The following is a 14,003-nucleotide window of genomic DNA, read 5'->3' as shown; positions in this document are numbered from 1 at the left end:
ACGTTAAGCAAGTTTAAATACGTATTAGCAGCTACTGACCTGCCCCGGTCCAACTCTCCTTTGCTGGAGTCGGGCATGCCAGGAGAGCGATCAGCTCGCGATTCTGCAAAGGCAGGAAATAAACCTATGATAACTAGAAAGCGATCAGTTGTAGACATTGTGTGTATTTTATGGATTCTTAGTGTCCTCAGTGTTTTTTTACCATTTTGGCAAAATATCAAGGAGCCGAATGAAAAGAATTGCTCACTTGAGGTATAGAAAGTAAACAAAAGGTTCTTTGCAACGATGACTTCTTCCTCTCCTGAAGAATACCCTTGACAGAGTGTAATGTGGGCAGCTTTGTTCCCCGTAGTGTAGTTTGTGCACATTTGGCCTTTGTTCGGTTTTTCTCTGCGCTTTTTATTAGCACTGGGTGCCAAGGTTAATTCATGTCAGGAATGTAATGCGGTGTCTTTGCATTGTCTTCTCCGACCATCTACTGAGAGGTGTTTGAAGATAAACGCGTTAACTGGTGTGACTGAGGCCCTTCCTCTGAATTCTGTTTCACTCGTGTTTCCTCTCTTTACTCTTTCTGGGTTTTCCCAACTAGCACGAGGCGTGTAATCACGGGCACAAAGAAGTGGTGGAGCTGTTGCTGCAACACAAGGCGTTAGTGAACACGACGGGGTATCAGAACGACTCTCCGCTTCATGACGCTGCCAAGAACGGGCACGTGAGCATTGTTGAGCTGCTGCTTTTGCACGGTGCCTCCCGCGATGCGGTGTAAGTAGGCGTGGGCTGTTCACTATGGCGCTACCTACAGCTACAAATTCCAGGGGGGGTGTGAAGTAAATATAAAGCGAGGCTAGTAATAAAATTTGATTTATTTGAAGGGAGGGGGTGGGTGTTACACATATACTTTGCTATACTTACATCCCCCTTTTCCAGGTAAGTGTTTTCTGTCGTTTTCATAGAATGCTTTGGATTGGAAAGGACCTCAAAGCCCATCCAGTTCCATCCCCCTGCCATGGGCAGGGACACCTCCCACTGGATCAGGGACTCCAAGCCCCATCCAACCTGGCCTTGAACCCCTCCAGGGATGGGGCAGCCACGGCTTCTCTAGGCAGCCTTGGCCAGGCCCTCCCCACCCTCACAGAAGAACATTTCTTCCTAATATCTAATCTAAATATTTCTTGTTTGCTTTGTCCTAAGCCTTTCTGAGGATGTGCGAGTTGCAGATAGCTAGAGAATTGGAGACTGTACTTGGAAAGTAACAAAATACGCTTACCCTGTTTTTACACTTTTCTTGTTATAGCTGCTGTCATTTCTACGACGCTGAGCTCGATGAGTTTTGAACTGCTACAGCTGTTTTTTGTCTTTTCATTTTTACTACTCTGCTCGCTAGGAGAAGACGTTTCAGTCCAGTCTCTTTTACCTTCACAAATACTGTAGACACAGGCTGAGGTGTGGGCAATGTGCTTTATTTTTTCTGTTCTGGATCACAGCACTAATCCTTAGAACACTTTTTAATTCAAACAAAAGCTTAGAAATACTTTCAGTTCAATCTCCCATCCAGTTACGCCTCCTGAGTGTTTTGGCATTTGCTCATAGGAGGTGCGAAAGAACCTGCTAGTCTGAATATCCCTGCAAGCTATTAGTATTTCAGACAGTAGATGTGGTTTTAGGTGTTGTAGTATTGCAGTTGTGCCAGGGCTCGTGTAGAGAAGATTTGAGTCCAATGCGTGATGTCAATAGATGTGTCTGTATAGTAACACGATAGGATGAAGTCTTGCGTGACATGAATTTCCTTGCCAGCCGCGTGAAGCAGCATAAACAAGTTCAGCTTAATCACTTCAACTCTCAGTATTTGCTCTTGAAGCTTATAGAATTAAGCAACTCTCTGGGAGGACCATGGGGTTTACAAAACGGGTCTTAATCTTGAGTATACTGGAGTTTGAGAAAAAACAAGCAACTCAACTAACCAAACAAACCCACAAAACTTCAGGATGAGAAAGTAAACCAAGGCTCAGTTGTTCATCTTCACTTTGTTCTCAAACAGCAAAGACCAGCACCTTACACCTTGAATAGCTGACAGCTCCAGAAACTAATTTTCAAGCCACTGGAATATCAGGAACTGAACTTGTGACACTCATAGCGTGGTTTGAGTTGGAAGGGACCTCAAAGCCCATCCAGTCCCACCCCCTGCCATGGGCAGGGACACCTCCCACTGGATCAGGGGCTCCAAGCCCCATCCAACCTGGCCTGGAACCCCTCCAGGGATGGGGCAGCCACCACTGCTCTGGGCAACCTGGGCCAGGGCCTCCCCACCCTCACAGGGAAGAATTTCTTCCTGATATTTTATCTCAATCTCCCCTCTTTCAGCTTAAAACCGTTCCCCTTGTCCTGTCCCTGCCCTCTCTGATCAAGAGCTGCCCCTGCTGGAAAAACTGAGGCTTCCAAATCTTCTGTAGGCTCTCTGCCTCTGGCTGAAATGTTGCTGTGCATGTTCCTATTGCATTAACAATGAAAAGGTTGGTTTTTTTCCCCCCACTATTTTTACGGGACCATTAAGGTCATGGAGAAAGAGCTGTACAAGAGACGTGTTCACTCAGTAGTAAGACTTTGCTCGCCTCTTCCAAACACTACCAAGAAACAACAGAAACAAGAAAATTTCTGAGGCTTCCAAGAATCTGTCTTGTGCCTTCCTCCCTCCCTGTGCCTGACTAGCTTCCAGCCGTGAATCGTGCCATGCTCTTTCCTTGGATCATGACTTTGCAAATCCTACAGGGGTTTTTCTGCCACTGCCGCTGGTAGTTCTAGTCCTAATTAAACAGCAGTTGGATTTTTCTGGGCTAGTGGATTTGAACTTTCTTTAAAGTAGAAAGTTAAAATATCTTTTTGTAGTGGGTACTGTTTTGATGAAACCACATCTGAAAAGAAGCTTGCTTTTCTTCGGTGGCTTTTTTCCTAGATCCCCGAGACCTGCAGGCTGCAGTTTTAGAAACAGGAGATGGGGACGGGGTGATCACTTTTCCTATAAGTCCTTTCAGTCTGACTGAAATTGTTATAATTGGCCTCTTTGTACTTAATGGTGGATCTGCTCACATTATTACGCAGGATCTTGAAAGCAGAAATTGAGCGGCGATTATTAGACCTCTTATCTCTTCTCAGACGTTTATTTTCTTTAGGAATATCCATGAGAAGTGCCTTAACTTTAGAGATGTGCAAGGTGTGAGCTAAGCCTATACCGCAGCAATTTTGCCATGCCGATCAATTTGTCTAATTTTAATCATAGCATCGTTAAATTACAGAATCATAAAGGTTGGAAAAGACCTGAGATCATCCAGTCCAACCATCATATCCCAAATTGCCACATATACGCACGTTTTTAACACCTTCAGGGAAGGAGACTCCACCACTGCCCTGGGCAGTGCTTCACCACTATTTCAGGCTTTTTTTCCTAATATCTGATCTAACCCCCCTCCCCTGGTGTGACTTGAGGCCATTTCCTCTCATCCTATCACTTGTTACTTGGGAGAAGAGACCAGCACCCACCTCGCCACAACCTCCTTTCAGGGAGCGGTAGAGACGAATGAGGTCTCCCCTCAGCCTCCTCCATCCTAAACAACTCCAGTTCCCTCAGCCACTCCTCATAAGACTTTTATGAAGACTTTTTGTGCGTATGAAACTCTTTCTGGTCCTTGTGCGGGCTCTTCGGGTCTCAATGAACTAACATTTAGCCCAGGAGAGGGCCACGTGTATCCCAGTGTATTAAAATAATCCTTCTTTTCCTCGTAGAGGCACAATTGGATTAGTTCACTGTGATTTCTTTAATTCCTTTCCTTTATCTAAGCAGAGTAAGATGCGAACATGATGAATGTATTCAAACGTTACTTGGGACTCTATGAAATATATGGCACGAAACCGCACAAAAGTGACTGATGTCTTGCTGCTCTTTTGACCGTAGAATTAACTCGGTTTGGTGTCTTAATGTCCCCTGTGTGTTGGAGAGTTAATCTACTGGAATGAAAACAGAGCTTGTGTTGAATAACTGGCTTACGGCAGGAGTTTAGAAATTTAGTGTGGTATTCGGTTGTGCAAGCTGAAATATTGCTCTAACGGCGTGCGGTGTTTGCTGACTGCAAGCCCAAAGGCAGGTGAGATCCTCTGGTCTGTACAGGGGTGTGGATGGATCTGGGAGCAAATACAGCTGCTTCCCAAGGGATCTCAGTTCATGAGGCACGTGAATATTGGGATAAACCTAGCTGGCAGAGAGCTGAGACTTGGCAATTTCGGATTTACATCGTAAGGTTCACACACTCATCAAGTACATCTCGTTCGGAGTGTTCAGCCTAGTTTTTCAGTCTCCTTGCAGGTTGAGAAGTAAATGCATATCCAAAGCACTACTGAGAGTGAATTTGGGGAAGAAGTGGTGGGTGCTCCGTCCCTGGAAACATTCGAGGTCAGATCGTGTGGGGCTCTGATCAACCTGATGGAGTTGAAGATGTCCCTGCTTATGCAGGGGGGTTGGATTGGATGACCTTCATGGTCCCTTCCAATCTAAATGATTCCATGATCTTTTGGACCAAGTGAGACAGATGAGAACTACCTTTTTTGCCAGAAAGCAAGCCTGGGATTTCAGTATTCCTTAGCAAAAAATTGGTTTGGAAATCTGTAAGATTTAATAGTTGTGCCTCTTCATTTGCCATTTGAAATTTTCACTGAATAAGAAAGATAGGAACTACAAATGAAAAATATTATATGGACCAGTGGACCTATTAATTGTCCCGCTGGTCTAGTTAATTTTTTTAAGTTAATCTCCTACACATAGCTAATTTATATTTTTGTAGCTTTTTTTTTTTTTCCATGTGCTCACTCTCTTGAATTCTGTCTTTTTTCCTTGCTTCACAGCTAGCCAAGTGATTTGAAAAATTAGATCTCTGCATTTGCAATTTCACAGCACTTCCTAACTGCTTTCACTCAAATGGGCTGTCTTGCCAGTTCTTCATGCACAATAAGTTTAGCATTAGTAAAAATGGTTGTGTTGCCCTGGTTTTTTTCAGGTGTTTGCGGTCTTTGTGTAGTTGTGTGTCTGATTCTGAACAAGCCTGTGGGAATCACAGAATGGTTTGGGTTGGAAGGGACCTCAAAGCTCATCCAGTCCTACCCACTGCCATGGGCAGGGACACCTCCCACTGGATTAGGTTTCTCCAAGCCCCATCCAACCTGGCCTTGAACTCCTCTAAGGATGGGGCAGCCACCACTGCTCTGGGCAACCTGGGTCAGGGCCTCACCACCCTCACAGCAAAACATCTCTTCCTAAGATCTCATCTCAATCTCCTCTCTTTCAGCTTAAAACCATTCCCCTCATCCTATCCCTGCACTCCCTGATCAAGAGCCTCTCCTAAGCTTTTCTGGAGTCACTTTCAGTCCTGGAAGCTGCTCTGAGGTCTCCCTGGAGCTTTCTCTTCTCCAAGTTGAACAACCTCCACTCTCTCAGCCTGGCCTCATAGCAGAGGTGCTTCAGCCCTCGGATCATCTTCATGGCCTCCTCCGGACCTGCTCCGACAGATCCATGCTTAGGGATAGACTGTGGTCCTCACCTGTGTGAATGGCATAGGGACAAGGACTATTGGAACCTGCAGTTAATGCTGGGAGACATCAGACCCATGACACCAACTTAAATTTATCTGCCTTTTTTAAGTGAAGACAGTGCAGGACTCCATGTCCAAGTGCAAGATGATGCTCACCTTATTGCTGAGAGCAGGTTAATTAAAACCCTGGCCCTGCTTGGATATCTAAGACTGTCTTTCTGGCTAAGCAGATTACATTTTCTTCCTTCTGTCAGGTTCAAAAGAGGTTTCTGCTTACCTTGCTCTCAAAATATGAGCAGAAGGCCCATGGAATTTCCCCATGGGAATTAGGGCACAGACACCCGGTTGGAGAACTTCCCAACTTAGCGGTTGGGGTAAAATTTACTCAGCTGTGGAACAACAAACAACTTCTGGTCTCAAAATGGAGCAACTTCAACCTGGTTACAAACGTTATTCGGTCCTCGTTTGCTTGTGACAAAAGGTGTGGAAGTGTGAGGCTTCTAAGGCCCTTCTCCCTATTTATCCTATCTCGTCTGGTTGCTTATTGCCTGAAAGTTTACTGGAACGTTTAGAATGTGAGTGTTAAGTTTCTTTGTGCCTACAGTCGTAACCGCTGTTGTCTTCCTACTCAGCACTCCTGCAATGTCGCACCATAAACTGAATCTCGTTTCTAAAGCTTTTGCTAAGAAGTTCTTTGATCTGTCACTCCTTAAGGTATCGTCTGTCATCTCGTGTAAAGTCATACTCCGCAGATTACATTGAGTTGCTCTTTACTGGGCTCGTCTTTGGTCTCGGTGCGGACATCCTTCTCTCTGGAATTTGTTCGAGCTGTAAGAGCACCTTCTGACTGTTCGGTGCCTTGGTGACTGACTGATAGGAGCCTGCTTGCATCAAAGGATTTCATCAAAGGATTTATTGAGAGCAGCCCTATGGAGAGAGACTTGGGGGTGCTGGTTGAGGAGAAGCTCGACGTGAGCCGGCAATGTGCGTTCACAGCCCAGAAGGCCAACTGTGTCCTGGGCTGTACCCAAAGAAGCGTGGCCAGCAGGGCGAGGGAAGTGGTTCTGCCCCTCTTCCTCTCTTGTGAGACCTCATCTGGAATCCTCAACGTAAGAAGGAGATGGAGCTGCTGGAATGGTTGAGAGGAGCACTGCAAAGATGATCCGAGGGCTGGAGTAACTTCCATATGAGGACAGGCTGAGAGAGTTGGAGTTGTTCAGCCTGGAGAATAGAAGGCTCCAAGGAGATCTTATAGTGATCTTCCAGTAGCTGAAGGGGCTACAAGAAAGGTGGGGAGGGACTGTTTACAAAGGCTTGTGGGGATAGGATGAGGGGCAGTGGGTATATACTGGAGAGGGGCAGATTTAGACCAGACGCCAGGAGTTTCTTCACGCTGATGGTGGTGAGACACTGGCACAGGTTTCCCAGGGGAGTGGTGGCTGCCCCATCCCTGGAGGTGTTTAAGGCCAGGTTGGATGGGCCTTGGGCAGCCTGAGCCAGTGCCTGACCCCCCATGGCAGGGGGGTTGAAACTGGATGGGCTTTGAGGTCCCTTCCAACCCAGACTATTCTATGATTCTCAGCCCAGTCCCGTGGGAGGAGCACACGGACATAGTTATTAGTATTTCTAAAAATGCTGTCTTTGTGTGTTAGGGTGGACCTAAAGTGCGTGTTCCACTTAGTTTTGTTTAGCAAACTGGATCAAAATTCACTTTTCACTCTAACCACAGTAGAAGATTTCTCTTGTTCAGCTTGGCTGAATAAATACAGATTTGAGCACACATTTTTCTGATAGCTGCTTTTTCCCATTCCTATGCTGTACTGGTGTTCCCATGGCTGCATAGATCTGGTTCTTCATGGAGTTAAAAATAATACACATTCCTAGTAATATACCTCCCTAATATATTAAGAAAGGTTCCTCAAGTAGCCACAGTGATAATTGTTCCAGCCCAACAGAGACCCAGACAAGGTTTTTTGCCGATCGTGATTATTTACTTTATGAAGGGTTAGTGGGTGCCTGATGGAAAAGAACAACTCTGGTTTTCACCCTTTTTCTTTGAGAAGGATATGTGAATTAAAAGAATATCATGCTCAGAATCTGTTTAGATGCATTCTAGCTTAGATTTTATTTTGTGATCCCTCTTCTCTCCTGTTTCAGCTGCTTCTTCTCCCATTCCTTCAGCTCAACGAGCTGCTTTATTGCAGATATTCAAAACTCTTAAACCCATCCTTTGGGCTGGTGTTCCGTTTTTCAGACCTGAGCTCCCAAGTTGGTCACGTTGTATTTTAACTGTGCCACCTTAACATCTTATGATTAGCCATTAATTCTGCATAATGATGGGATAGTTTCTTGGAATACACAGGTCAAAAGCAATTAAAGTGATCTTAAAAATGAAGAAAAGAAAACTGAGTAAAGAAGGGGGGGGCTGGAGCTTTATTTGTACGGTTTAATTGGCAAGATGTGTCCTGTCTATATCTATTTATCATGAGGTTTATTCCAGCACTCAAGGATCTTAATGTGGCTTGGGGGCCAAAAAAGACACTCCCAGACCTCTGCTGCTGACATGCGATGGTTTCTTCCCTCTGCTCCGTTCACGGTACAAGGTCAGCCATCGAGACTAAGGCTGATTTTAGTATATGTGCTCGTATATTTGCCCCCCACCCTCGCTGCATTCTTCAAAGGAACTGTCCTGCAGCAGTTTTGAGCCGAATATGGCCCTTATTTAAAGCAAGGGCAAGAGCTACCCTGATGATGTGTGACAAAATAGGAACAGCATGACAATATTTAATGGGCTGCAAATCCCAGGACTGGGCTGAGATGTAACCAATTATCTTTTAGTCTGCAGAATTTGTGTTATGCCAGCTCTTTGCTCATTAGGAACACGGAGGAGCTTGGTAATGATTTGAAATGAGCAATTGTAAAATGCCACCCTGGAATCTTCCATGGGGGCTTGTTGGGAATTGTTGTTTCCCAAGAGGCTACTGTAGCAGTGCTCAGAAAGGTGTGAAGGTCAGGTGCATCTTCCAGCCTTAGAATCATAGAATCACCAGGTTGGAAAAGACCACTTGGATCATCGAGTCCAACCATTCCTATCTGGCACTGAACCATATCCCTGAGCAACTCGTCTACTGGTCTTTTAAATACCTTCAGGGATGGAGACTCAACCAAGCCTTGCACTGGCCAAAGCTCCCCTGGTTAGATAAGAGCGAAAACTTAATGGTTTGAGCTGTTCTTTGGGCTGATTTGGGTTATGGCCTTACATGGAATCCCCTATAAAGCTTCCTAGATTCCTACTCTGCACAGGAACGCGTGGCTAACTAAGAGAGAACATTTCAAAGATGCAGTGGGTTTTTTTGACCTCTTGAAATGTTTCGTTGTTTGATGACTAAGCTTTCTGGATTGCAGTTACTGAGTCGGGGCTTTGTTCTGGGTGACAAGCTTCCCTTTCATAACAAGTTCTTGCCTTTTTGAGAGCTCGTGCCTTTTGAGAGCCAGAGCTGCATGAGGTGGGGAGGAGACGATCGGCTGGAATAGCCATTATTCTCGTGAAGGGCAAAGCGAGGAGAGTATTTCCCAAGAGCACTGACGGAGAATTATGGTTGTTAATGACAATTATACCTGTTTGGTGGCTTCCAGCTCTCCTCCACTTCCTGCTGTCCTGCAGCTGCGAAGTTGTGTGAAGAAGAGAGCAAAGCCATCACTGTGCTTTGTGTTGTGTTTATAGCAAACAGTATCCGAGTTGATGCTACAAGAAAAGGGGAGGAAAAGGGGTCCTGAAGCCTATCTAATCACTCTGTCTACATAGGATGGGTCGTGTTCAACAAAACGGGCAAAGCCACTAAAGTTTGAATGAATTGGCTGCAACGCGTTCTGTGGAACAGCACACGCTGAAGGAAAATGAGATGCATAGTCAACTTCTGAAAGTGTGAGGGAGTCACAGTTCCCCAGTAGGAAGCAGATAGCTTCTCCCATAAAAGCACAAGCACATCAGGCTCCAGTGTTTAACGCAGCATGTATTATAGAATCTTCTGACACGTCTTTTATGGCAAATGGGTAAGCCAAAAATACATCTGCTTGGTTATATGGCTGCAATGAAATATTAAAGCTGAAATTTTTGGATCTTGTGAATGATATCGAAGTGCATCTCGAAACAGTTTAACGGGGACTGTGGTTTATTTAAGTGAACATTCTGCTCTGAACATCCCTTACTCCTCAGCTGAATGCAGCAGCTTGTAATTCGGTATCCATCTGTCTCGGATGCAATTCTTACTTGAAGCTTTGTGTTTTTCAGCTGAAATTACATATTAATAAGAAAGTGGGTGGGAAAGCTACCCAGCTAATGTGCCCAGTTAGTTAAGAATCAAGTCACATTTTGTTGACTTAAACCCATCTGTGCTTGTTTTGCCAGTAATATATTTGGTCTGCGGCCTGTGGACTATGCAGAAAGTGAAAAGATGAAGTCTGTGCTAATGTTACCAGTGAAGAATGAATCATTATCACTTAACCAACCCTCTGAGGTAAGTGTGTGTGGGTTTTTTTTGGTTTGCTGTGCTTTTTAAAAACCTGTAAGTTCGCCCTCTAAGTATTAGAGGCTTGAACCCAAGTCCAGTCCGTTGCCTGCCTTTACAGGGAGATCTAAAATAGGATGGGAAGCTAAATTGGATAATCGTTGAATCATAGAACGGTTTGAGTTGGAAGGGACCTTAAAGATCATCCAGTTCCAACCCCCTGCCATGGGCAGGGACACCTCCCACTGGATCAGGGTGCTCAATATTTCTGGAATGTATGTAGGACACTCACAAGCTGTGGTATTCTGTGTCATCATAAATTTATCTGGGAAAACAAAGGTGATTTCTTGCAGTTCAGTTTTATTATAGGAGACCAAACACTGTCCTGAAGTACTGTCGATTGAACTTTGCTATTGTCATTGGTTTTCTGCAGATTTAAGTTTCTTCTGCTTGCCAAACTGCCTGAAAGCAGCCACATTCTTTGCATCAGGTGCTTTTTGTGTACCTTTAAAAGGTTCTTCCAATAGTGTCCTTTGCCCAACAATGAAGATATCAGTAGTCAAAAACTGGGTTTGGGAGATTATTTTGAGGTTTTTGTTTTTCCCTTCTTTTTGCCAGGTTATTCGGACTCAACAAGTTACTGTGGTATGAAATGCTTTGTGCTTCCTAATAGGATATTCCTAATAAATGATGGTTAAACTGACCTGGCTGATACAGGCTTTCCTAGTCCACTCCAGACTTTATAGCCTGTTCATGATCCCTTCTCATTGAGATTATAAGCAACCCATCAGCCAAAAGTAATCTGTTGGAGCAAAATTGGGAGGATATGACTGTTCCTTCCACCTGTAGCAAATACAAGATGCAGCTCTTCTGTCGCAACCAAAACGCTCAGTATCTCTGTTTGCTTTGGGATGAGCGTGTGCCGGTGGATGGTTACTGGCTCGTATGGATGGCTCGATGCAAAGCCCGAGGCTTTAGGGGAAGGAGATCTCAAAGATACGTCTGTAGTATGGAATCTGGGAGTCCTTGCGAAGATCCAGAAGCTGAAGACTTGCATCCTTGCCAGCGTAAAACCTGAGCGAGCAGCTCCTCTTAGTGTGCATTTAGTATCCATATAAAAAAAAAAATAAAGCATTAATTACTGACAGGGCAATGTATTAGGGGCTTTTTCTTATGTATTTAAGGGCAGGTGTAAATTCTGTAGGTTACTCATCGTATTGGCAGCGCGTCTGTTGGTAACACTTTGCTAAAAGCAGGAGGCGTTACTACTTTATTGTGAATTGATTTTGCCCTTCACCGCTGCAGTCAACAAGGCTGTTTGCACAACGTTCAACCAGCTACGTGTGTGCGCACCGGTGTCTTTAAATAAAAAACAGCAAGGGAGGAAAGACTGATGCACGAGCTGTATCAGTACCATGCAGAAGCAAAGTGAAGGACCTCTAATGTCAAGTTTTTTTCCTCTACGGATGGTTTGTTATATAGAGATTTATTTATGGACCCCATCCACTAAACTCGCCATGGGTTGTTTCTCAAAATGCTTATTCTTTATTAAACAAAGCTGTCAAGCAAATTAGTTGCTTTCTTTATGTCCCCAAGGATTCGGCTTATTGTAGGGTTTTCTGTTCATGCAGGTGCTGAGCCAGCCAAGAGACGGACCTCTTGGTGTACTGGGGAGCAACCTTAGTTCCCAGCAGCAGAAACTGCTGAACAATCTCGCCACGGTTCTGAAGGCTCAACGGTGCACTGAATTTAACAGCAAAGGTACGTGGTCTTCTGGAAACGTCTCTCTTCACATGTAATAACTACAGTTCTGCGCTTTCTCCTTTAGCTGCGTCAGGTTTTTTTGTTGTTCCTAATAAGCGCAGTTTCTGAAATCCCTGAATTATAGCCAAAGTGGAGGGATGGAGTGTCGTGTAAACAGGTTTAAAGCCTGCCTGGTTGCTGAGGCAGGAGACTTCTAGGGGAGCTACAGCTTGACAGTATATTTATTATCTGTTATTTAAAATCCATAAGTCCTCCTCAGAGACCTCTTCTCTTTCCGCTTCTTTTACAAACTTCAAGGTCTCTGCTCATATCAGGCATCATGTAAAGATTTTATTTTCCAGAAGTGAGTTTTGGACAGATGGTGCCTTTAGAAACATCACAACACCTTTAGAACATCACTGGCTAAAAGTTGACCAATTTCTTCTCACACACCACCTTCCTTCAAATGTCGTTCTTTGTTGAGATGAGGGAGGTGAATTATGGGGCTTGGGCGATTGGGGGGTGTTGTGTTGTTCCTTTTTTAGGGGCTTGACATTGTCTTAATCGCTCCTATTAGTTTTTCTTTGGAGTGCTGCTTCTCCCGCTTATGAGAGAAATGCTAAGGTCATTTTCCCCTGCCATCTCTCACACCCTGATTACTACTCCAGAATTGAGTGTTGAATTTTCTTACCTTTCTGTTAAAGCAGTGAGATCCCATAGCAAGATTCCTGTCAGAGTTTAATGTAACTTTAAAAGGACTGAAAAAAATACTGTCCTATAAACTGGAGCCTCCTTTGAAGATTTAAGTGTGAGCTCAGAACTATAAAAATGTGACTTTTCGCAGCAAGTATACGTTGAAACCCACAATATTTCTAATAGCATTTTGTACTTACCCATATCTTAGTCTCCAAAATCAAATACTTGTGCTGGAAAGAGGGGTTGATAAATTATTATAGCCTATTTATTCTTTAAATGGTGATTGATTGCTTTTCAGCCAGGCGTAGTTCTGATTTTTATGTGCTTTTAGTTCTACTGATGTAATCTTTCTCCTAGTAACTCATCTTGTTATCCCTGATGCTCCGATGCCAAGAACCGTCAAATGTATGATGGCCGTTCTAACTGGATGTTGGGTCCTCAAGTTTGAATGTAAGTATCAAATATATCGGATTCCTGAGGCTTTTGAACCAGAAATTGTAATGTGATTCTAGAGAAAGTTGTCTTTTCCTCCAACTGCCCTAATATCAATACTGACTTAACATAAAGCGTGAGGGCTTTGGTTTTTATCTCCTGAATGTCAAGAGATTTAATTAAATACAACCGCTCCTTCCTTGGCGAATGTGAGCGTTTCATTATTAGATGTATTGAGTAGGTCGTACCGTATGTGTCTGTGGGGACTGACTTTCTTCATTGCTACGTTAAGAGTGATTGTTGTAGCGAGGTGGGTGCTGGTCTCTTCTCCCAAGTGACGGGTGATAGGATGAGAGGAAATGGCCTCATGTTGCGCCAGGGCAGCTTCACATTGGATATCAGGAAAAAATTTGTTCACCAAAAGGGTTCTCGGGCCCTGGCAGAGGCTGCCCAGGGAGGTGGTTAAAAGACAGGTAGATGAGATGCTCAGAGATCTCGTTTAGTAGTGGACGGGTACAGTTGAACTCGATGATCTCAGAGGTCTTTTCCAATCAAACAATTCTATGGTTCAGTGATTTGGAGGACTATGGGAAATATCATGGGAGAGGAGGAAGGAATGTGTTAAATTAGTATAAGCTTCCGTTGAAATTAATAACAAACTTTTGCTTGCCTGGGGGTGTGACCAAGGTTAGTAGGAAGGTAAAGGGTTGCCTATTTACATATAAACTGAGATCCGCTGAAAGTTACAACTTCTAACGAAAGTTATGCTGTCAACTGACCATCACCCCTGTTTGTACTTTAATAGAAAGGTCTCCGTTTGTTGAGAAAGCTGTCAGGCTCTTTGCAGTCACAGGCCTAGTCAGACCTCATATTAATACCCAATACCCATTTCTGTACACACGAGCCCTGCAGGCTGAAATGCTCAACTAGAACAGTGACCTCCAAGATCACTTGAATACCTTTCCCTTAGCGTACAAATAGCTGTCTTGAAGTCACCTTTTATGCGACCTGTAATTAGTTTAGACAGCGCGTGCCTTGCTGTATAGCTGGT

The 14,003-nt window shown here is 44.2% G+C and overlaps 1 protein-coding gene across 3 annotated transcripts in view; it reads left to right on the top strand.

The window, feature by feature from the left end:
* BARD1 (BRCA1 associated RING domain 1) overlaps positions 1–14,003 on the top strand; it is a 58,157-nt gene that overhangs the window by 27,061 nt on the left and 17,093 nt on the right. For all 3 annotated transcript variants that reach the window (XR_008450336.1, XM_054069550.1, XM_054069551.1), the window contains 4 exons: positions 590–762; positions 9,982–10,090; positions 11,713–11,842; positions 12,878–12,970. Coding sequence is in view for 2 of the 3 variants with exons in the window: in XM_054069550.1 (XP_053925525.1) it covers positions 590–762; positions 9,982–10,090; positions 11,713–11,842; positions 12,878–12,970 (505 nt within the window). In the remaining variant the exon portion in view is untranslated. The remainder of the gene's footprint in view (positions 1–589; positions 763–9,981; positions 10,091–11,712; positions 11,843–12,877; positions 12,971–14,003) is intronic.

Source organism: Cuculus canorus, chromosome 6, assembly GCF_017976375.1.
Source record: "Cuculus canorus isolate bCucCan1 chromosome 6, bCucCan1.pri, whole genome shotgun sequence".
NCBI classification, from domain to species: Eukaryota; Metazoa; Chordata; class Aves; order Cuculiformes; family Cuculidae; genus Cuculus; species Cuculus canorus.
Note: the sequence above shows the minus strand (reverse complement) of the source record. Positions and strands in the feature narration are given on the sequence as shown.